Source organism: Opisthocomus hoazin, chromosome W (assembly GCF_030867145.1).
Source record: "Opisthocomus hoazin isolate bOpiHoa1 chromosome W, bOpiHoa1.hap1, whole genome shotgun sequence".
Classification (NCBI taxonomy): Eukaryota; Metazoa; Chordata; class Aves; order Opisthocomiformes; family Opisthocomidae; genus Opisthocomus; species Opisthocomus hoazin.
Window position 1 is genome coordinate 786,912 of NC_134453.1, and position 22,734 is coordinate 809,645.

At 49.0% G+C, this 22,734-nt stretch overlaps 1 protein-coding gene across 2 annotated transcripts in view; it reads right to left on the reverse strand.

The window, feature by feature from the left end:
- Positions 1-22,734, reverse strand: part of LOC142365552 (WD repeat-containing protein 7) — a 128,748-nt gene that overhangs the window by 49,491 nt on the left and 56,523 nt on the right. For both annotated transcript variants that reach the window (XM_075446415.1, XM_075446413.1), the window contains one exon: positions 8,425-8,646. In XM_075446415.1, the coding sequence (XP_075302530.1) occupies positions 8,425-8,646 (222 nt within the window). The remainder of the gene's footprint in view (positions 1-8,424; positions 8,647-22,734) is intronic.

Consider the following 22,734-nt stretch of genomic DNA (forward strand, 5'->3'; position numbering starts at 1 on the left):
GTCCATCAATGCCCAACCCTGCTGACACCTTCTAGCAACGAGCTCCCCAGGCCAGACCCACGTGCTCGGTGCTGGAGCAGTGCAGTGACCTGGGTGAAGAGCTGGAGAAGCAAGAGGGGAGAGGCGGCAGCCCCCTGAAGTGACCGCGTCCCTAGCGCTGGCGGGGCTCCGGCAGCAGGAGCACAGCTTGGCACCAGAGCCCTCCTGCTGACACCCGGCTGGTGCCGCCCTGAGGGACAAGGGCAACAACACGACAGCTACGATACTCGCACCTTTCCTACTCAGCAAATCCCACCTTCTTCCCAATGAAAGCAAAACCTCTCAGCAAAGGCTATGTATTAAAGAAAAGGTCCAGGGAAACTCCAAAACAGTTAAGAGAAATGATTTCCAAGGTTTCTAATACTAAGCACTAATCCATCCACCCATTGTAAACCCAAATCCCTGCTGGCTGCCTCAAAAACAACAACATGCTGATTATTTTCGTACATCTTCTCCAAATTTCTCTGTCCTAAAATGAGTAAGTCTAATGTCTCACAGGTGTTTTCCTGGGTTTGAGGTTATTCTTATCACACATCTCTAAGACAGTACAACTCCGATTCCTCTCCTGTTTTTTTAAGGTAAGGATGCTTAGCTTGGCGCCTGCAACCCTAATGAGGCAGTAATGTTAATTCGTACGGTGAATTCAATCAGTTTCTCAGTTTCTCTTCATCTCGCTCATTACAAAGGCGAACACAGACTGATATATTGACTTGTCACAGCTTATGAAGCAGCAGTTCATAAAAAAGTTACTCTAAAGTGTTCTTTTGAAACATGCAGACTATTGACTGACAATGTTTGGGCACTGTTTTCTTAGATGCAGACACTGAACAGCCAAAAGCATACGTAGTTTGGTTTTCCTATTTGGCATATGAAGAAAACATATTTTCAGTTGGTAATATTGCACGTAGACGGTGTAATTGAATCTTCAAACACAGTCTTGCTTGCTGGTTGTTTAAGCCCTCTGCAACATTTAAATACAACTCACCTGCCGTGACAGACACCATCTTTAAATGTGACATTAATTTAAGAGCACGTATCAGCCACACAAAACACAGCAAAATAAACCAACGATTTTTTCAGGGAAAGAATTCTTCTTTTCCCTTTAGGACAGCTACGCCAGCTAGAACACGTGTGACCAGTATGGAATGGTAACCTAGACTCTGCACATGATCTGTCTTACTGAGGACTGTTATTGCTTGTTGTGCCATTGACAGCACTCAGTGCATTTCATCAGCCTCCCAGCCGGCTGGCTGTTTGTGCAAAATGGAAATTGTAATCAGATTCCACTAGAGAGGACCTTTCACCACCCACCTCAGGAAGGAAAGAATGAATCTCAGCTGATACACCCGATCACGGCACTCTGCGGCCAGAAAACATCTATTGCAATTATGAACCACGGCTGCAAAACCTAAAAACGACGAGGTCCTGTGCAGCCTGCTGTAGGTGACCCTGCTTCGGCAGGAGGGTTGGACTAGATGACCCACAGAGGTCCCTTCCAACCCCTACTATTCTGTGATATTCTGTGACCTAGCACAGACAACAGGTAAGCACCCCTGCTTTGCTTACCTGTGTTACCTGTCCCTGGCGCTGCAGCCGTACCTTCCTCCAGCTGCGCACAGTACTGGCAGCATCAGTTCTGTTTCTTAGAGAATAAACTTCTCAACAAAAAATAAGCAAAAAAGCTGTGCAAGTAAAAAAAAAAAAAAAAAAACACACACCACAAAAAGTATGAATTTTTCTGAATTTCCTACCTAAATGCAAAAATTGGGATCACAGAAACAGCTTTTAAATGTTCAGCTGCTCCGAGGCAAGGACTGCTGATGAAGACAGTCCCTGGGGAGACAGGAAGGAGCGGGGAGCCCCGCTGACGGGGTGGGCACCTCTGCTACTGCCTTGGGGTGGCACACAGAGCAAGCCTGGCAGGTCGGGAGAACCGCTCGCCACGGGGCTGCCATCTCCACAGAACTCCTGCTGCCAAGCAGTCCAGACACACAGACATAAAATGTGGAAATAAAAAAGCATTCCAATTACTCGTGGTGCGCCCCGCTAGCCTGACGTTACGTTTACTGGGGCAGGTACTCTCCTCTTGAACCACGGCCGCTTCCCGTACACACATGTCCCTCAGGACATGGAAACGCGTGGCTGTAAGCCAGAAGTTATAAAAGTGTAAAGCAGGAATTACACACCCCACAAAGCCGTGCGGCTTCCAGCAACGTTACGTGTCTCACTCGGCTCGAGGAAGGGCTGCGGAGAGCAGGGGGCTGGACCTGACCCCACAAGGCTGATCCCTCGGGTCCCGGTGCAGCACGAGGCACTCCAGGCACATTTCGGAGCACGGGGGGCTCAAGTCAGACACGACTGGAGCAGGGAAGGGGTTCTGGGACATCAGCAGGGAGCTCTTGTGTCCGGACCAAAACGAGCGAATCCCACTTGAACTGTCTCTCAGCCGTCCACCACCATAAATCCACACCACCAACGCCACCACGCCTGTGCTCTCCGTACCTCTCCATCGGACATTACACGGTCCCTGCACCCGCCCGACCACCCATTTTCCCAACAACTGCAGAAAACAACCATCTCTTGACTGTGCTGGCAGCAGCAGTGTCTTCAAAGCCTGCGATGCTCTGTTACATCTTCATGATATCAAGTATCTGAGGAGTCATCCTCACATCTTTCTACAAGCAAGCCTTCTGTTCCTCATCTGTAAAATGGGAATAACATTGTCCCTTTAAGCTTAAAAAAACCACACTCGTATCTGACATTTGTAGAGCAGATTTTTCAGGATATTTGGCACTACACCCAACCTTGCACCTTTCAGGACAAGGGGCAGTGGGCACAAACTGAGGCACAGGAAGTTCCGTCTGAACATGAGGAAGAACTTCTTCCCTCTGAGGGTGATGGAGCCCTGGCCCAGGCTGCCCAGGGAGGTTGTGGAGTCTCCTTCTCTGGAGATATTCAAGACCCACCTGGACGTGGTCCTGTGCAGCCTGCTGTAGGTGACCCTGCTTCGGCAGGAGGGTTGGACTAGATGACCCACAGAGGTCCCTTCCAACCCCTACTATTCTGTGATTCTGTAAATCAGCTTCCCCGAAGACCTGCTGCTCCTGCAAACGCTCAGCTGCTGGCAAAGCGGACCCGAGCCTCACCAAGGAAGAGCGTGGGAGACAGGGATGGACCCGCGGTGCTCGGCGCGGGGCCCGTGGGCAGCGGGCACCAGCTCCAGGCACGGCGGGACACGCACGCGCCTGCCCACCCAGCATAAAGCCCGCTTCGTGGCACGGCGCCGGCTCGCCCCGAGGACGGGCCCTCTCCGCTCGCTTAACGGCGTGAGCGTGGGGATCACCGTGAAACCGCAGCCTGCGACCGGTGCGACCCGCGGAGGAGCGGTGCTGAAGGCTGAGCTTGAACTGCCTGGATTTACCACCTCGGTGTGCGTCAGGCGACAAGCCTGGGCTGGTTTAGACAAAACCGCAAGTGTTCTCGGGTGGATGGGGTCTCGTTTTGCCCAGTATTTGATACGAGAGGCCGCGCTTGACCGTTTGGAAACAGAAAGCCGACAAAGGCCGATGAACACAAACGTGGTTACGGCCGGCCATCACCAAGACCCTTCTCGGCAGGCTCATCCGAGCAGCCTGCAGCCTCTGGAAAGCTGACGGTGGAGGACAAACACAGGAACTGGAATTTTTATTACCCCAAACGGGGTACCAGTCACCAAGCCGAGCCTTCGCTTACGGAGGCATCCAGACGGATGGGAAACATAACTGAGGGGTCTCGTCTGGTGCTGAGCCTTCCCCATAGCCCAAACCCAACAGAGAGAGGTTTCCGTTCACCGAGACCCAACCCGCTACACCAGCTGGGATGTTAAAAACACAGGAAGGAAATCTCTGATTAAAAAAATAGAATTCATGTCACTCACCTTCTGTAAGATTTGGGGAAAAAGCTGAACTTCATTTTTAAGATTTGATTTTGTTGCTGAATCCAAAAAACAGATTTAAATTCGGGCATAATATCTGCCACAAAGATTGACCGTTTTCTGCCACGCAGACTGACTATTTTTTCTAAATATAATCTCTGAGGCTAAGATATAGATTTTCATAAAGCACCATTTTTCCTTTTTTTTTTTTCCCCCCTTCAGGGACAAAATTCTGCTCAAGACACTGATCTAATCACACCAACTCAGGAAATAGCACGCTTTAGACCTACGAGTACACTGAATTTCACAGCATGCTGACTGAACCGTACGGCCCCGAATAAGGAGAATAACGCCACGAACCACAGGATCCATGCAAATCTGAGTAGCATAAAATCACAGCCAACAAAATGGCACGCAGGGCTAGCAGGCTCACTGTGAGCAATAAAATCAGTTCTTCGCTTTAATCACGCTGTTGTGGTTTTGTTTAAATTAAGTTACCGAGCCAGTGTGCCTAATGTGCTCCGAAAGGCTGCTGTTGAGGTGCTCCGCTGATTTATTGCTGCTGGACGCGGTGACGCCGCGCGCGCCCGTGCTAACCGCCGCTGCCAGCTCAGCCCGTCGGCTCCGCAGCCCGCGGGAGCCACCTCCTCCTCACAGGGCTTCTCTCCTCCTCGCCGGGAGCGGCGATTTCAATATTGTCACCATACGGAACTAATGGATCAAGAGACATCTGAAACTGTTACAGGGTAGCTGACCGAGTAAAAATATCCTATGTTCCCCAAGAGCTCCAAGTTTAGCCCGCGTTAAATTCTATTTTCAGATTAAATACGTTTGGGACACTACACAAAAGTGGCTCTGTAACGGAAAAAGCATCCCACCACCAGGCACCCCTACACAATTATGCAGATGGGTGTATTTCTATTACAAAATTTCACTTGGTTTCCCCCTGGCCCAACAGCCAAGGCGGTCAGCTGCGTTGAATTTGAGACATTATAATTAAAAAATGAACAACGGTTCCCTGAGCCTGCGCCGGGAACCCAGCCACTGGCGAGCTGCCTTACCCCAGCAAGCAGCAGAACCCGGGCGACTGCCGCGGGTTCCGGGACATGGAAGCCCCAGCACCGGCTGCGGATGAAGCTCGCACACACAGCCTGCAAAAGCGGTATCACTGCCGTCACGCCGGGAACGCGCTGTCGCACGTGAGACCGGCTGCGCGAAAGGGCAACACGCTTCTCATTAATAACTACACTGATGGCAGATGCTTTGAAAAATACGCCGCAGTAACAACAGAATCAGGTATTTTCATATTCAGGACAGAGCAGTCATTCAGATTTATCAGCCCATTAACTTCATAAACACAGCATTAGCTGCAGTTTAAGCGCGATGTGGTGCATCCGTAATGAGATATTCTTTGGGTGCCATTTTATAATTAAATATCTCATGAACTATTTGTAAGGTCAACAGAGATTAATGCGGGATGTCAGGCAAGGTCACCACGTGGATTTCTAGAGAATTCCACCCTCTCAAAAAGGCACTATCACAACTATTATTTTTGTAAATACAGTACAGCACAACGTGCATGATTTGTACAGCAAAAACTCTGTATATTTTAACAGTGTAAATGAAGCAATTCATTTTGATAACTTCTTTTGAAACGGAAAATATTGTGGCTTTAGGCTTTGTGCCATCTCCCCCATCACTCCGGACCCCTCACAGCATACAGCTTCAGTTTATAATAACAAAATATGATTCCTAAACAGTATCCCGCCTTCGGCCGACTGGGAGGAGCGGCACCCCGAGCCGCGGCTCCCGGGAACGCTGTCACACCGGCGGGCAGCAGCCCCCGGCTCTGCCCACACCAGCAGCCCCTGGCAGGGCGCCGAGGCAAGGACGCACTGCTCGAGAGGGGCTCCAGGGCAGCCACCCAGCACGGCCTGTCCCCAGGCTTCTGAGAAACACGGCTCGGTCTGTGCAGCGCTGCACAGCCAGCCCTGCACGGCCACACCGTCCCAGCCAGCACTGCACGCTTCTCAGGAGCGAGCACCGTGCGGGGCCTTTCCTTTGCCGTTCCAAAGTCAGCGGAAGCAGCGCCACGCTCCACGGAAGATGAATTCCGGCCATGTACTGCGTGGAAGATGGAGGTTGTGCCTACACCAGTGACTTCAGCAGTGCTCCACGAAGCTCTTGAGCTTCTGAGCATGACCTTCTGCAACCCAGTGGAAACGGCTGCTAGCCCCGTGCTGCTGGTGCCAGCTAACACCCTCCCTCCCGGCCAAGCCCCGGGCATGGCGCGGAGCTGCGTGGGCACGGGCCCGCTCCCTGTGGGCAGGCTGCTCCCCACCACCCTTCCTCGAGGCTAAGGGAGTCAATCCACACGGGTGCACACCACCCCATGCCACAGGCCTCAGCAGAATCACAGCATGGCAGGGGTTGGAAGGGACCTCTGTGGGTCACCCAGCCCAACCTCCTGCCCAAGCAGGGTCACCCACAGCAGGCTGCACAGCACCGCGTCCAGGCGGGGCTGGAATATCTCCAGAGAAGGAGACTCCACAGCCTCCCTGGGCAGCCTGGGCCAGGGCTCCGTCACCCTCAGAGGGAAGAAGTTCTTCCTCATCTTCAGCTGGAGCTTCCTCTGCTTCAGTTTGTGCCCATTGCCCCTTGTCCTGTCGCTGGGCACCACTGGAAAGAGTCTGGCCCCGTCCTCCTGACACCCACCCTGCAGACATTTCTAAGTATATATTAGGTCCCCTCTCAGCCTTCTCCTCTTCAGGCTGAACAAGCCCAAAAGGGCACGGCCCACGATGCGTTTGAGCAGTAGGTACAGTAACGAAGCTACGCTTACCTACCCTGCTATGGTACTACGCTAATGTGTAAGTAAGCAGGCAGCACCTTCCCTGCACTTCATTAAAACAAAAATACAAAATCTGTCACCATTATGAAACTCACAATCTGCATATTTTGTAGGAAAATGAGTTGGAGTAAAAAATGACTAGGAAAAAAAAACAGAATAAATTTTGCACTTTTTCTGACCAGACGTCTTTGCAGCCTGGTACTGACACTGGAGTGAGACTACTCTCCAGTACAAGCAGCAGAAAGGTAAGAAACAGAACCAGCCCAAAGCACAGTGTGCTGGATGAGGCCTTCAAGACTCCTGGTGCTCAACAGACAGAACGCTGCTCTGTGAGACCGTCAGCGTTCCTCCAACCCCTTCTCAGCCTTGATGCACTGCACAGTGCTCCTTGGAAGGAAGCGTTGCAGCTCGTGTGACCAGGGCTCCCGACAGCAGGACGGTCCCCTCTCATCGTTACTACCAGCGCTCCCCCCGTAACAGCTCTGAGCCCACACAATACACTGGCTTGCAATCATTTTTTTTTTCCACTTCTCAAAGGCACTTGGGTGTTGGGTGAAGACTGAACTAGTGCAGGAGGAGAAATCCACTGCTGTGGAATTGTTTTATAGCTAATCAGATAGTGGATGGCTTTCCAAGCAATACCGGCAGCACTTCAGAGAGATCTTACAGAGATGACACAGGGGACTTCTGCCAGACTCAACATAAAACACACACACACCAGCGTGCTCAGGAACCTGGCCACAAGCATCGTATGAGCACAGGGCACTGCACTTGCGTTTGCTTCTACTAGATTTTTCAGTGCTAACATTGAATAACCAACGCACAGGCATGCAAGCACCTTTGACAAGGTCGCATTTACTAAGGATATTTACAGCAACACCACGGTACTAATCCTGGCAGAGGACCACAATGTAACACTGTGTAGAGCACACCTCGAATTCCACCATTTTCTATTAAATTCACCTGTCTGATTTTTACATCAGACACCTTGCATGGTTCCCCCACCCTCATCACCAAGTATGTTTGTCTCCAGCCTGCGGACCCACACCCCCCAAGGCGCGTGTGGGAAGACAGCAAACTCGCCAGTGCTCAGTTACTTGGAGAACGACTCCACTCAGAGCAAGACCTCCCAAGTGCTGAAAACGAAGCCTCATCAAAGGAGCAGGCAGGACTAGCGCTGACGGTCTCCTCCCTCTCTCTCAACTAACCCAAGGAATGTTTTCAGGATTACAAAAACAAAGAGAAACAATTACATAAATGCAGTCTTAAATGCAAGTGTTTCGGTTTAACTGGGAGACGAATAAAGGACGTCAGAATTGCAGCTGAAGAGCTGGCCCATGCCAGCCGGTGCCGGACCGGTTTGCCCACGGTCAGTGCCTCCCTCCCAGCAGCACCACTGCAAATCCCACGCCCAGTCACCAGCTCCACCGCTCGCTCCACCAGCACTGACTTCTTGGCAGCCTCCGATTATAGCGTTGCTCATTGTGTGTTCAGAACTCCTAATCTTGATCTTTTCCAGTGACGGGATATTTTAAATGAACTGAGCTGATAACACCACACCCCTTCCTGCCTGTCTGGCCCCAGCAGCAGAGCAAGGGAAACCACTGCTCAGGATACTCACACGTGTGTCTTGCCAAGGAATAGTTCGATCCACCGCTAGTCAGTCCAAATCCCTCGGGAATTTGACTGGAACTACGTGGCCGAGTGAGAAGTTTTGGAGGTTCGATTTCAGCTCCAAATTCTGCTCCGATCACCCCCAGCAGGACGATGGCCGTGGCTTGCTTCCGCCTCTCTTCATAGGACGTAGATATCTTTTTTGTTTGTGGGAGACCAGAGAGACAACCTAAAATGAAAAGTAAGAAATATGATAAAAATCAAAAGGAGGGATTGTTCTTTAATACTCCAAACAACACCATGTTTCCCAGAGAAAACAAAAGACGTTTCCGTTTAACTGAAATCACGTCTTCAGGACTGTTCCTGCTGTTGCCAGGATTTTCGGCTGCTGGAGATGATTCCATTCCACTTCTGCAAGCCTACAATGCATGGGAAAAATATAAACACCCCCCCACTGGACAATCTGTCTTCAACCAATCCCACCCTTCAAAACCGGTGAAGATCTCAGAGAAAAGAGCCACCAGAAAACTGTCCCATTTCACGGTTTCATTTGCTCGCTTGATAACAGATCTGTGGAATTCTGTGCCTGTCTCCTTTCTGTGAAGGCTGGTTTTTGGTTTGCTTCTTGTTAATTTTGAATTTGCATAACAAGTTGTATTTAAAAAAAAAATAAAAAAATTTTTAGGATAACTTATTTGTATTATATAAAATCATCTTTTTGGTTTAGGAGCTACCATCACATTCAAATTCTTACTGAATTTCAGCACAACAGTGTATGCCATTAAACAGAAATAGTGTTTTTGTACGTTACAACACCACATACAGTATTTTAACAAACATTCTCAAAAACAGTGGAAAAAGCCCACTGTTTTATGGATTTTAAACAAAGCTGAAATTTACCTCATTAGACTAATACAGCCCAGGGATTTTTAATTTCACTAAGCAGATGAAGTTTGGGTTTTTTTTTTTTTCAGTAAAGAAACAAAATATTAGAAGAAATTGACTGCAATGAAAATACTGTGTTCATTTACTCTGACAAGCAGAGTTCACTTTTACCTACAACGCAAATTCAGAGCATACTAGGAAACGCCCTGCTACACATCCTACAAAAATACTGAAGCCCTAATCCTCCGTACCGCACGCCGCTGCTCAGCCTTTGCCGAGAAGTCGGAAGGCACCACCCGGCACTGAGCGAGACTTCTCGGCCCGGGAGATTAATGCCGGGTGAATTAGGGAGTCACACTACGGCGCGCTCTGCTAATGACATTCACGTGGCTCGACAGCAGGCGAAACCTTCCCCAGATTTCAGAAGCTGCGTTAGGAGACCATCCTTGTCCGGGCAACCACGCTGCGGCTGTGACAGCGATGTGCCGGCCAAAAGGAAAGAAAAACAACAGAAAGCTTAACAGTGGTGGGGGAGGAGAGAAAAAGAAAGAAAAAAAATCAATAGTAACTGCCTTCAGAGGAAGGGGGATGAAAACGGGCTGTAACAGACAAAGCAAGAAACGTAACAGTTTTAATTGCTCAGCCAGGGCTCGTCCCCCTCCCGCCATCTGCAGCCCCCAGCTTCTCGTTAGCATTTGCATACGGCCGCCCTGCGCGCTGCGCCCGGCTGCAGCAGCCTCTGCCCCGGCACCCGAGGGCCGCCAGCGGGTGCCCGGCAGCCCCGCTTCCCGGGGTGCCCCTGCCGAGGGGCATCGCTGCCGGTGACTGATGGCAGCTCCCGGCCCAGGTGCTCGCACGGAGCCCGCTGTGACATCTCGGATCAAGATGAATTGGCACCAACTCCTGATCCAAGATGGTTTTATACCATTTAATTTAGTTTCTTCCCCTGCTTGGATGAGCACAGCTCTGGTTATGGATTTCCATTCCGCCGCGCGGCAGCAGGCGCCGGAGCGGCCGGCGGAGCAGATGCTGGAGCAGGGGACGGCGGGATGCTGATCAATAGGCGAGGCGCTGACCCCGGCCGCGCTGTCCACGCCAGCCACGGCTCCCAGGCGAGGAAGAAAGGAAGAGCGAACACAGGTGCTGCTTCCAGGAGGAAATTAAACCGGGGGGCCCGCCGTGCCGTTGACGACAGCGTTATGACGTTAACCCTTCGCTAGAACCCCAATCTTGGAGCATCCTTCACACCACCCGCCTGGCTCAGCAGAACTTCCACGTCCCAACCCGAACCAGCGCGCCCCGAACCAGCGGGCGCCCGCAGCTCTGGCCCCGTCCCGCGCGGGGACGAGCGGCGTTGCTGGCAGCACGCGGCGACACCTTGGGCCACCAGCAACCCCGGAGCCAGCGCGGCAGCGGTGCCTTGACGTGCAGGCTCGCAGCCGGGCGAACGCCGAGCGCTGACCCTGCTGCGCCGGCACCCAGATGTCGAGGAGCTAAGGCTTTGTTAACCACACAACACGCTCCAGCCAGAACAGGGTGGGAAATGTTCTTACAGAGTTGCATTCGCAATCTGGCGCACGGCAGTCGCTCTCCGACTCACTGCTGCAGCGTACGGTTTTCCACCTCAAAAAAACCTGAAAACCAAGAAACTAAAAAACCCCCAAACCACCACCACAAAAAAAAAAAAAACCCCAAACCACCACCACCAAAAAGAAAACCCCAAACCACCACCACCAAAAAGAAAACCCCAAACCACCACCACCAAAAAGAAAACCCCAAACCACCACCACCAAAAAAACCCACCCCAAACCACCACCACCAAAAAAACCCACCCCAAACCACCACCACCAAAAAGAAAACCCCAAACCACCACCACCAAAAAAAACAAACCCCAAACCACCACCACAAAAAAAAAAAAAACAACCCCAAACCACCACCACCAAAAAAAAAATCAACCCCAAACCACCACCACCACCAAAAAAAAAACCCAAACCACCACCAACAAAAAAAAAAAACCCCAAACCAACAACATTCCACCCGTCGCCCCCCCCAGCAACATCCCTCCTCAGAATCTCCAGGTGGGAGGGGGAAAAAGACCACCTTAAATATTTTTGCCTTCCCCCCCATTACTGGTGGAAGCGCAATTAATTGCAATGTTTTCCTACAAATAAACTGACAGCCATTTGGGAGATTTTAAAATGAAATAACGTCTACAGAAGCAGTCCTTTCTACAGTTTCATTTGTCTCATGAAAATTTGGTATTTTCTCACAGCGACGTGCCTCCATTTAATCATGCGAAAGGGTGACACAGAGATCCATTTTCTTGACAGGACGGTTGATCACCCTATCACAGTAAGAAAATTAATAACCTCAAAGAGCTCTGTGTGGAAAACAGAAGCTGCACTGATGAAAGGACAAAAACGTTCTGCATTTTAGTTGTAACAATACCACCCTTCCGGATCCGCGCCAACGGAGAAACCGATCATGCCCATGCGTTCGCCCCGCTGGGGTTTTCTTCAGGCACAACGAAAGCATGAAATATTTCAAAATATATCAGTTTTTGAAACACACACGCTGCTGCTCAGAGGAGACAGCTTCACAGATCCCACGAAGCGTATTTATGAAGTGTTTAAAATATAGGTAAAATATTTCAGAAGTTCAAATTGTTTAAAAGGCTGCGAGATATTGATTACTTCATTTAAAAAGCAGTCAGAGAGTGCAGCCACGAGGTCAGGATAAATTTAACAGTTTGAAGCACTTTACTAAATAACTCTAAAGATCATGTTAATTGGCTTTGCACAGTTCTTGGGTAAAATTAATTTTATCCTAGCTTACAATAAAAGGATTAAAAGACAAATTAAGTTCTCCAGGTTTAACTGGAATAGGAATCGATGGATTTGAATTAAGGCTGCAGGCGGTTTTATGAGAGATGGACTGCTACCAGGTACTTCAGATCTGCTCTTAGGCGCGTGCTGATGGGGCTCCCGTACTGTAGTAGGAACTAAAGCCTGCAGAAGTAGGTGCCAGACCCATTTATTATCACCAAACACATTGCCTGAATGCGTTTCAGCACAGAAGGGCAGCCTGAGGCAGCCCCAGCCCTCTCCATCAAAGGGCCACCACCACGGCGAGCCACCCAGCCCCAGCGTGCAGAACCACAGCCCACCACAGTTAACTACGGGGTTGCGATTACGCCCAGTAATTTCAATGTGTCATCCCTGAGATTTACTCACGACATTTCATGTGCATAATGTTCTTTAAAGTGAAAAAAACCCAGGAAAGATGTTGCAGCAGCCCCACTTCCACGGCCATACGCTCCGACAGCCGAGAGCTGCTCCAAGACAGCACAGACGAACCACGTCAAGCGTGCCACAGCAAGGCTCTGCGGGCTGTCGGTGGCGGTAAGCTCTTCAAACCGAGAATACTTTGAAAATATAGAACATATTTGAAATGAATCAAGTAATTTGCTCGAGACCACAAATGTACTTCATACTAAGCATGGCATAGAACTCAGACCTCGCATCCCAATCTGCTGTCTGGAGGGTACGAAGAAAACTGACAACCAAAGCCCTCTCGACTGCTGTCACAGCTCACATTTCCCAGCGCCGAACGGACACACTCAGAAGTTGCTATCTGTAGATGAAAGCTTGCACACTGAACTCCATGAAGGGCACCATCACCTTTCCCTCCTGCCTGCCAGGTCCCCCTCTCTGCCCTGCTTTTGTCGAGGTTTCCATTTATACATGGAGCGGAGGTTTGTAACCGGGCAGGCTGGGATGAGGATTTCTGTTCTCCTTCCTTTTCCTCTCTTTCATGCCTAAAAAAACATACAGTTAGATAATACAGAAAATCCTCACAGTCCTTTCCCAGATGCCAGGGAGGAAGTGAACACACACCAGACTGTGGCAGGGACAGGACTTCTGGCAACGGCCACTGAAACTGCTCGCGTTTGGAACGGTAATCGCTCCTCTGCGCTATACGGGATATTATACCAGACCGCACAAGGGCTGCGGGGGGGAATGCAGTTCTGCTTACATTCATCTTGGCTGTCAACAATTTAAAATATTTCTTCGTGTCAATTGACTGTTTTCCTACACTAAATAAATTTGTATAATGTTCTGTTTGTAACCTAAAAAGGAAAAAGCAAAACACTTTAAGAAAACTAAATCCTAAACGTGCCTCAGAGATACTCACCCTTAACTGTCTGGGATTCTTCAACCAGCCAAGGCCATGCTATGAGCTTGTCTGCATTTCTAGTTCTTAATATTATACACAGAAAAATAATTACAGTCACATCTGCACCTCCTGACAGCTTACAAAGCCAGAGAGCTCAACAAACCCAAACTGAAAAACGTTCTGAAGGACTAACACCACTCAAAGTGACCGGGGGGATAAGGTGGGAAGAGAGGAAACAACGTCCATCACCTCACCCTTTGCGACCTGCGCTGACCGATCGCCAAGCTGGCCGCGCAGCGCAGCCATTCCTGCACGCGCAGCTCCCTCCTCCGGCCCCGCCGCGCAGGGCCCGCCGCCAGCCCCGCTCGGCCGGGGGTGCTGCCGGGGACCGGGGGTGCTGCCGGGGGCTCCGGCCGCCTTGCCTGGCCCAGCTCCCGCCAGCTTACCCCCAACGCACCGCGAGAAAAACGTGAAGTCACTCCATATGGTCACTTCTCCTCTCAACAGTTTGGCTTAGTTCAGAATAACCACCTGGTTTTGTATAAAAAAACCAAGCACCTTCCCATCACAGCAAGAGCAGCAACACAAACCAAACCACCAGCACACCCAAACCCCCCCAAAAAACCCCCATGGCTTTTGGGCACAGGTCTTTCCGACACAGGCTGGTAACTCCAGATACATTTTCCTAAATATTATCTGTTCCTACTATCACAGCATAAACGCAACACGCGTGAGAAAATCTGGTCCAACAGCAGGAAAAGTAAACCTGTGCCCCCGGCCACCTTCCCTGCGAGCCCTTCCGAGCGTGCAGCCTCCCTGCGGGAGCCAGAGCTCCTGCCCGGACGTGCCAACACCAGCGGAGGGTCGGGAACTTCTCCGGGCGAGCTCTGCCAGCCCAGTGCCAGCACAGTGAATTCTCACAGTGCCTTTCCCTATTTCACAGAATCACAGAATGGCAGGGATTGGAAGGGACCTCTGTGGGTCACCCAGTCCAACCCCCTGCCCAAGCAGGGTCACCCAGCGCAGGCTGCACAGCACCGCGGCCAGGCGGGGCTGGAATATCTCCAGAGAAGGAGACTCCACAGCCTCCCTGGGCAGCCTGGGCCAGGGCTCCGTCACCCTCAGAGGGAAGAAGTTCTTCCTCATCTTCAGCTGGAGCTTCCTCTGCTTCAGTTTGTGCCCATTGCCCCTTGTCCTGTCGCTGGGCACCACTGGAAAGAGTCTGGCCCTGTCCTCCTGACACCCACCCTGCAGATATTTAGAGGCATTTCTAAGGTCCCCTCTCAGCCTTCTCTTCTCCAGGCTGAACAAGCCCAGCTCCCTCAGCCTCTCCTCTTAGGAGAGATGCTCCAGTCCCCTCACCAGACACATTCCGATCACCTGTGCTGAGGACAGTGCTAAATCCCAGGGAGAAACCTCTTCACGTAGAACATCGTACAAAGACAAGCTGAGAAGGCACGCACGCCGAGGCGAGATGCGTCACCAGGTGCGTGCCAAAGCCAAAGCTACCTTTGTCAAGCTGTAACTTCTGCACTCATTCTCCTGCCTCTTACAAGAAAAACACAAATCACAGAATCACAGAATGGTAGGGGCTGGAAGGGACCCCTGTGGGTCATCTAGTCCAAAAGCTTTTCTCTGCGGAGAAACTTCTTGCTATTTTCAGCCTTTTGTTCATTGACAGTGAAAAAATATCTGTGAATACGGAAAAGTGACACATTCCTGAAGCTGTCACCCTTACCTCTCGTAAGCCAGAGCAGTTCCAGTGTCTTCACTATAGTGATGAGATTTACATGAGCGCAGACTGAAAGCTCACATATTTTGCAAAACTAATATTATTCCCCTCTCACATTAAAAAAAAAATAAAATTCCATGACTGCCGCCATGACAGTCAATATGTGGCAGGTGAACACCACACAGAAATCTGGCACCACAGTGGGACAGCGGGTAAGGAGACTACCTGCGATGGCCAACTCCAAAACCTGGTATTTATCTTCCATGCTTATTAAGCATTTTTTATCATTTTCATTTTTGCTGTTTTCATAGTACTTCCAATTGGGCTGTTCCAGCAAGCACACAGGAGAGGGGAAAAGCAAGCACGATCTCAAGCAGCAGCTTGTCGATTAAGGCATCACACCTTGGGTAATCAATCTTTTTACTATTCCTGTAACTGAGAACTAGAAAAGATTAAAAAACAAACTGCACCACAGCATTGTCCATATGTAGTTGAGATGCACACTGTTTGAATAAAATTTACTCATGAAAAGAAGTGTAAGCATTTTAGTGCCGTAACAATTCATATTTCTAAATTCAATCTCTTGCTGTGTTTTATAAAGATATCTGCTAAATAACTACTATACAGGGCAGAGTGCTACGCAAGAAAACACCCAATACGTTCCATGAAAATTCCCTGCACTTTATTGTTCTCACTGATAAGGTACATGTTTTAAAAAGAGATAGGTACGTGCTTAGATAGTGACAGAGGACTTGATAACACCATTTGAAAATAAATTTAGGTGAGGATGAGCAAAAGAACTGCTCTGGAATAACAGCAAATGCTGTTTCTCGGGGGGCTGTGGGTTTTTTTTGGTTTTCCTCCCCAAAGGTCTCCTCCCTACTGGCATGCTGAGCTGATTTGTTTCATAATGCCTGGCTTGGTATTTTCTTCTCGTGTCTGCAGCAAAGTATTTGGAATAACGGAGCTTTGTTACTACTCTACAAACGTGAAGCGTTTAAACCTTATTTTTTTCAATATTTCATAGGAGATCTTACAACAGACAATTTTAATAACTAAATACCAGCATGTCACATAGCGCTGTATGATTAAAGGGAGGATGTTTCCTGGTTTGCTGGCTGATAACCTATTCCCTGTGTAATATCAGTAATGTGGTTTACGCAGGTAGCCAGCTGCAGCAACTCTGACAAAGAGGAGAATCATAAAGCCTCCCACGGTGAATAATAATTCGTATTAGGGGAGTGCAGAGCATTCTTTTCAGAAAAGACTGTTGCAGCCATCCAAACACTTACAAAAACTGAAAAAAAGACAAACAGCTCATCTTCGTTGAACGTGTCATTTCAACCCCTCTCTCAAACCCCAGGGCCTGACCCCTCGGCTGACCCCCGGTCAGACCCCCGGGGCGGTCAGAGCCCACGCGTAACTCCCCGGCGCTTAGCCCCACAGGGCTTAGCCCCACAGGGCTTAGCCCCACAGGGCACCGCGCAACACGCGCTACCGAAGCATCGCGGCGTGCTTGTTAATTAAACCCAGCAGTTTTCAGGAGAAGGAAACCCGCCAGGAATCTGTTAGCCTCCAACCAAAGCATCACACAGCAGCTATCGACAGCCTGAAGGGTTAAGGCCCTGATGTTCTTCTGCATAGGTGGTGCTATTTTAAGCCGATAGTGTGTTTAAATCCACCCCAATGAGATCAATACAGCACTGCTCTACTCAAGGTGAGACCAAATGAACCTGTCGGAAGCGCTGAGAAATAGGCTTTGCAGGACGCACCGAGCGCTAAGTGCCTCTCAGCCCAGAGATCTGCCATTAAATAATCATTAGCCATCACTCATTCTTCCTAAAAAGCTGAACGCCTGAGCTTGCCGGGCAGCCACCAGGCATCGCTGCGGGCCCCCGCGCCCCGGGACCTCCCGGCTCTGCCGCACCGTGCCGCCGCGGCCCAGCGCGCCTGGGAACACCGCTCCCCGCCGGACAAGCCCGGCGCGGGCACCGAGCACACCGCAAGGTTTACACACAGTGTGTAAGTGACTCGGCTTTATCTTGCAACAAGGCAAAAGCCAGGTGCGTAGTGCAGCTCTACTCGTGCTTACCCACGCGCACAGGACTTACCACACACGTTCTGCACCCCGCAATGCTGAGCTGCGCTGCCTAAAGCCCCACTGCTTCTCCATGCGGGCAGATTCCTACTAGCGAGAGGTGGCACGCATTAATTACTCTCATACAGTTACAGGTTCTCATCTGGCCTCGCTGCAACTTCTTCTGCAGTAGGAAACATCAACTTGAGCGCCAGTTCTTCCTTGGTAACGGGGCTGCACGACGCCAGCAGCAAACCGATTTCACCTACGCAACTGCAAATGCCGAAGCTGCCGTCGTCAGTCACTGCCTGGCTGTAAGGTGCTAACGAGAAAACCCCACCAAAACATCCAACAGTTACTGAATACCTGAAGCAAGTTAAGCAACAATAAATTTCATTCCGGAAAACAGAGGCATAGAGGTTACCCTGTTTTCTCCTAGCAATAAATGTTCCTTTTTTCCCCAACGCTTCGTGAACTCTGCGCTGAAAATGTCCGTTTGCTTTCAAACAGCACGCAAACAGATTAGCTGTTCTCTTCGGTACGCGTGGGTTTTCACCAATGACCTCGACTAAGCAATCATTATCTTAAACTGATTTAATTCTGTCGAAAGCCATATAGCCCAAAGTATCTAGTAACTTGAGAATAAATTTTACCACAGTGACATTTCATTGTTTCATACCACATCCGAAAACCACAGAAATCAGCGATGTAAATATTGGTTGTCCTCTAACCTTGCTATTTCAATTTTTAGATGTAATTTTGTGCCATAATTTCCAGAACTCTATTTCTTTTCATTACTGTCTACATAAACGAGTCATAAACAAAAGCATTTTAAATGTTCAGCATACCTCTTCAAATTTTTGATTATAATCTCTCAGATATCACTTCTGATAAGGGAAGTTTTGATACATTTAGTCAGCAATCTAAAACCAGCGAGTCACCCCAAATCAGAGGTGCCCGACCCCCCCCACCTGCACAGCAGAGAATCCATTTTGTCTTTGACTGTCTCCCTGCTCTCGGCTCTGCGAGGAAGCAGCATCCTCACCCATTTTGTGCTCCCAGACCTGCAGCACTGTGAAATATTCTGTCATAAAAGGAACAGCACAGCAGCAGAGAAAATTCCAGTAAATGGCAACAGATCAGACTGGTGGCTGCAAAAGTACTTATTCTATGTAGAAAAGCACGTTTTCTTCCCGAGCCCAGCAGCCTTATGAAAAACTGGAGTGATGTCTGTCTGAAAGCTTTCTAAACATATGACAACTCTGAGCATTTAAATAATTCCACCATTAAATTATATGCAATTTGTAATTCCACCGGGGAAACCAAATCTCACAGAACAGTGGAAGGCTGCACTGCTAACACTGGGATGTAACCAATTTGCACAGAAGTGAAGCCAGCTAAATGTAAACGTCAGATATATTTTATTCAACAGCATTTAATAGGCTGCTAATAAGAGACATTAAAGAAATTTATTGTTGAGTTTCATCTCTCCCTAGATAGAAGTAGGGCTTCAGTAAAACCGGTGCCGATCCGGACTTCGCGTTCGGAAGTATGATGATTATTTTATTGAAAGGAACGTTAAGAGTAAAGCTCTTTTACATTACAGTCACTTTGAAACCGAATGGCAACTTTTCTGATGCTTTATGAAAAGATGTTGTTCCTACTGGAAATCAATAGGAAGGCAGAAGAAATTAGATAGCTATGATTTGCCAAGAAATCAATAAGAAATAGAGCAACATCAGAACCCACGTTCTTTAACTTCTACATATTAAAATTTGACATGGATATGAACAGAACTTTAAGAATTTACAGGAGAAACCACGTGAGGGGCCATTATATTTTTCTAACTTACCTATCATATCTTGTCTGACAATTGGAGGCATTTTGCTTTTAAGACCTTTCTGATTTTGACAGATGAAAAAGCGTTCCCAATGCTTAAAGACATTATTGAATTTGAAAGTATTTAATACATACTTAAGGACATTCTACAACACAAAAAACCTCCACCAAACGTTTATTTGCAGGCATCTCCTGTGCTGCTTCGCCCCCGCCGTCCCTGGGAGGGGCAGGGGGGGCTTTCAGGCCCCAGCCTGCAGGTGGGGGACTGGTGGAAGGACGGCAGGTCGCGTTGAGCAGCACCCCTCAACAAAACCAGTTCTTCTAGACAGAAGTATTGAGGGAAAAAGGAAAGCCTTCAGCAGCATCACAAAGAGGATTCGGACTGAGCTGAGGTTACAATTCATCAGGAATTTTCCCCCAGGTTAACCCACACTGAAAGGCTTCCAGCCCCAGTCCAGAGCCCCCCGTACAGGCTCTGCGCTCCAGGTATGCCCTGATACAGCAGGATAGCTACACCAACACATTTCAGATCTCCCCCTGCGCCTACGGATGGACAGGAATTCCACTAAGACACATTTTAATATTTATTTGTTGCTTGTTTAGCCATCTAGAGAGTCTTTATACGAATATTCTTTAACAGGCACAAAAATTTTATTCAAGCTATAGCAGACTTTACCTTTCGGTGGATCATTTCAACCAAACAGTGAAAGCAACACGAGGCATTTCTCGTTTTCTGGTTCACTGTCCCCTCTCACAGCTACAAACGGGAAAGCCAAGCAGCTCCTTGAAAGGCAGGTTTGTGCGGGAGGGAGGAAGCCCCGGGGCAGTGCCGGAACCGCGCCGGCCACCCACAAGCTGAAGGCCATCCACCGCAGGCCATCCACCGCAGGCCATCCACCACGGTCGGCGCGATGCGCGGCGCCGCGAAGGGGTCCCCACCCTGGCACGGGCCAAGGGGGCCCCGGCGCTGCCTTCCAGCACACGCTCCGGCGCTGAATACAGAACACACTCTATTTGGCTTTCAGTCAATTAAGCTTTAAGCTGTCAGCAAACAAGACTTTTCAGTTAATTTTGAATCACCACGAATCAAGTTGAAGGTTGTGAAAGGGCACGCTCACACGCCGGCATGAAAAAAGGCAATTTAATTGCCTCTGAATAGCTATTATATGCTGCAATTGGCCTATTGAATCCGCGATGATCTATTTATTTATCAAAGTGCAAAGACCGATAAAAGAACAAAATGTATGAACTTTAATCACCTTCCCCCTTGCTTAAGTAGCTAAAGTTTGTGCATATAAAAAGTACTATTGAAATTATAATCTTTTAACAGTTCAATACGTTTGCATTATGTTTCATTTTTTAATAGTTACAGCTGTCCAAACTACAGCTGAAATATGAAAACAATTTCCTAAGCAATAAGGTATTGCTTTTTTTTTTCTAAACCTCCATCAGGTTTTTCATATACAACGTAGACAATTGATGTTTTGAACCTGCTAGCTTGAAAACCTGACTATCCAGAAGAAGGTATAGAAAAATGCTACAAAATCAGCTGCTAATAAAACATGTTACAAAAACCCACTATAAATTTCAAACCAGATGTCTATCTTCACGAAAAATACTTTCGTTCAGAATAAACTGCCATCAGACAGCACCCACAGGAACGGGTCTTCAGAACTTCCAAGTTGTTTTCATCAATCAGCGGCCCAAAGCCAGGAGCCTACAGGTGCAGACTGGTACCCACCGCTTGCTGTTCTAAATGCCAGCCTGGCACCTCGTACAGCTTTGGCTTTTCACTGCTGCTGTCACCCCAGGGGAAGATTCACCATCTAAAATTGTGGTAGCAGCTCCCTGATCCACTCAATAGCAACCTCAGTCCACACCCTCCATGTTTTATGTTCCTCCTGTCATCAGGCCCTGCAAAACCTGCGTGAAGTAGCGTGGTTTGCACGTAAAAACTGAAGAATTGTGTCTATCTAAAAAACGCCTTCAGAAAAATTATTGAGAACTTGTGAAAAAGATCTGCCAGTGATGGAAAAGTTTACTCTCCCAGCACTGGAAGAGACCGCAGGTAAAGGAATGCTGTGGTCACAACTACACCTCTCCTTTCACGGCTGCCTTTAACCAAGCTGCTGCTCAGGAGGAAGCGGCCACTGCTACGGCGACTGCTCGGGCTCTGCGGGGCTGGAGTACGGATGGAAGCATCTCCCTGCTACACACTTCAACGTCATTACGCTACGATCACAACCAAAAAAAGAAAAGCCAAAATGTGGGAGACTTACGAAGTTTTTGGTTGCAACGCTAGCCAAACATGAAATGTAACAGAATAAAAAACCCAAAATATGAGGACTCTCCAGAACAGTAGAAAAAAACCCATTTTAAGGCATTGCTTTTGCCACCTATGCCTCTCTAAAACTCCCCTTCTGTGCCTGAAGGGATTATTCTAAATAATTTTTTTGACTGTAGTAACAGTTCAAAAGTCTTTGACCAAGTGAAAACATCACACTGAAGCATTTCTGCCCCACGTCACTGAGAAAAGATGAGCAGCCAGAACACCACAATTAAGGTATAAATGTTTTTCTAAGACAAAGAGAACCAACTTTTCCCAAGTTAATACGATTTTTCAGAGTCACGGTGGCACAAAGGGAGACTGCACAGTGCTGGAAGAAGACATCTGCCACCAAGACAACAAAAGAAGTTCAGACAAGAGTCCCAGATGGATTTTCACAACGTACTGACATACCACGCACACGCTGACCCCGACTTCCCACTTTCCCACACAAAATACGGCAGTGTAAGGACTGATACCACTTAGACACACCATGCAAAGCTTTGTATTAAGCTGTATACCACCAAACAAGTCCAGGTATCTGAAAGTGTACAAAACTAAATGAAAAAAGTTCTCTTTCAAATGCAGAAGTAAGCATTTGTAGATGAATGCGTGTTAAAGAGCGCTTCTTGTGCTCCACTAAAGAGACCAACATCCAACACAGCCTTTCTTCAAAACCACCCTGTCTGCAAGCGCAGCTTTCATGCAATATACCGCTTTCTCGCTCCCGTGATATAAGTTGTGGCCTCTAAATTAGTACACCACACCACAACCAGAAGCAGAGGAAGTTCCAGCTGAAGATGAGGAAGAACTTCTTCCCTCTGAGGGTGACGGAGCCCTGGCCCAGGCTGCCCAGGGAGGCTGTGGAGTCTCCTTCTCTGGAGATATTCCAGCCCCGCCTGGACGCGGTGCTGTGCAGCCTGCTCTGGGTGACCCTGCTTGGGCAGGGGGTTGGACTGGGTGACCCACAGAGGGCCCTGCCAACCCCAACCATGCTGTGATTCTGTAAACACGTAAGAATAGAGAGATAGTAAATGCAATTAGCACAGAGAAATGCCTGCTCTCCAGGCACAGCAGCTGGGCCCGGTTTGCACCCTCCGCGGACTGGGGCTGTCATGGAGGCAGGCAGAGGGGCTGGGCTGTCCCAGCACCGGCCAGCAGCTCTAATGTCTCAACCTCGGCTACACATCACCTGCTGCAGACCAGCGACCGCAGTCCGGGGTCTGCACACCCCCTGCGAAGGAGCTCCCGCGACGACCCCTTCCAGCTGGCAGCCCGCTGC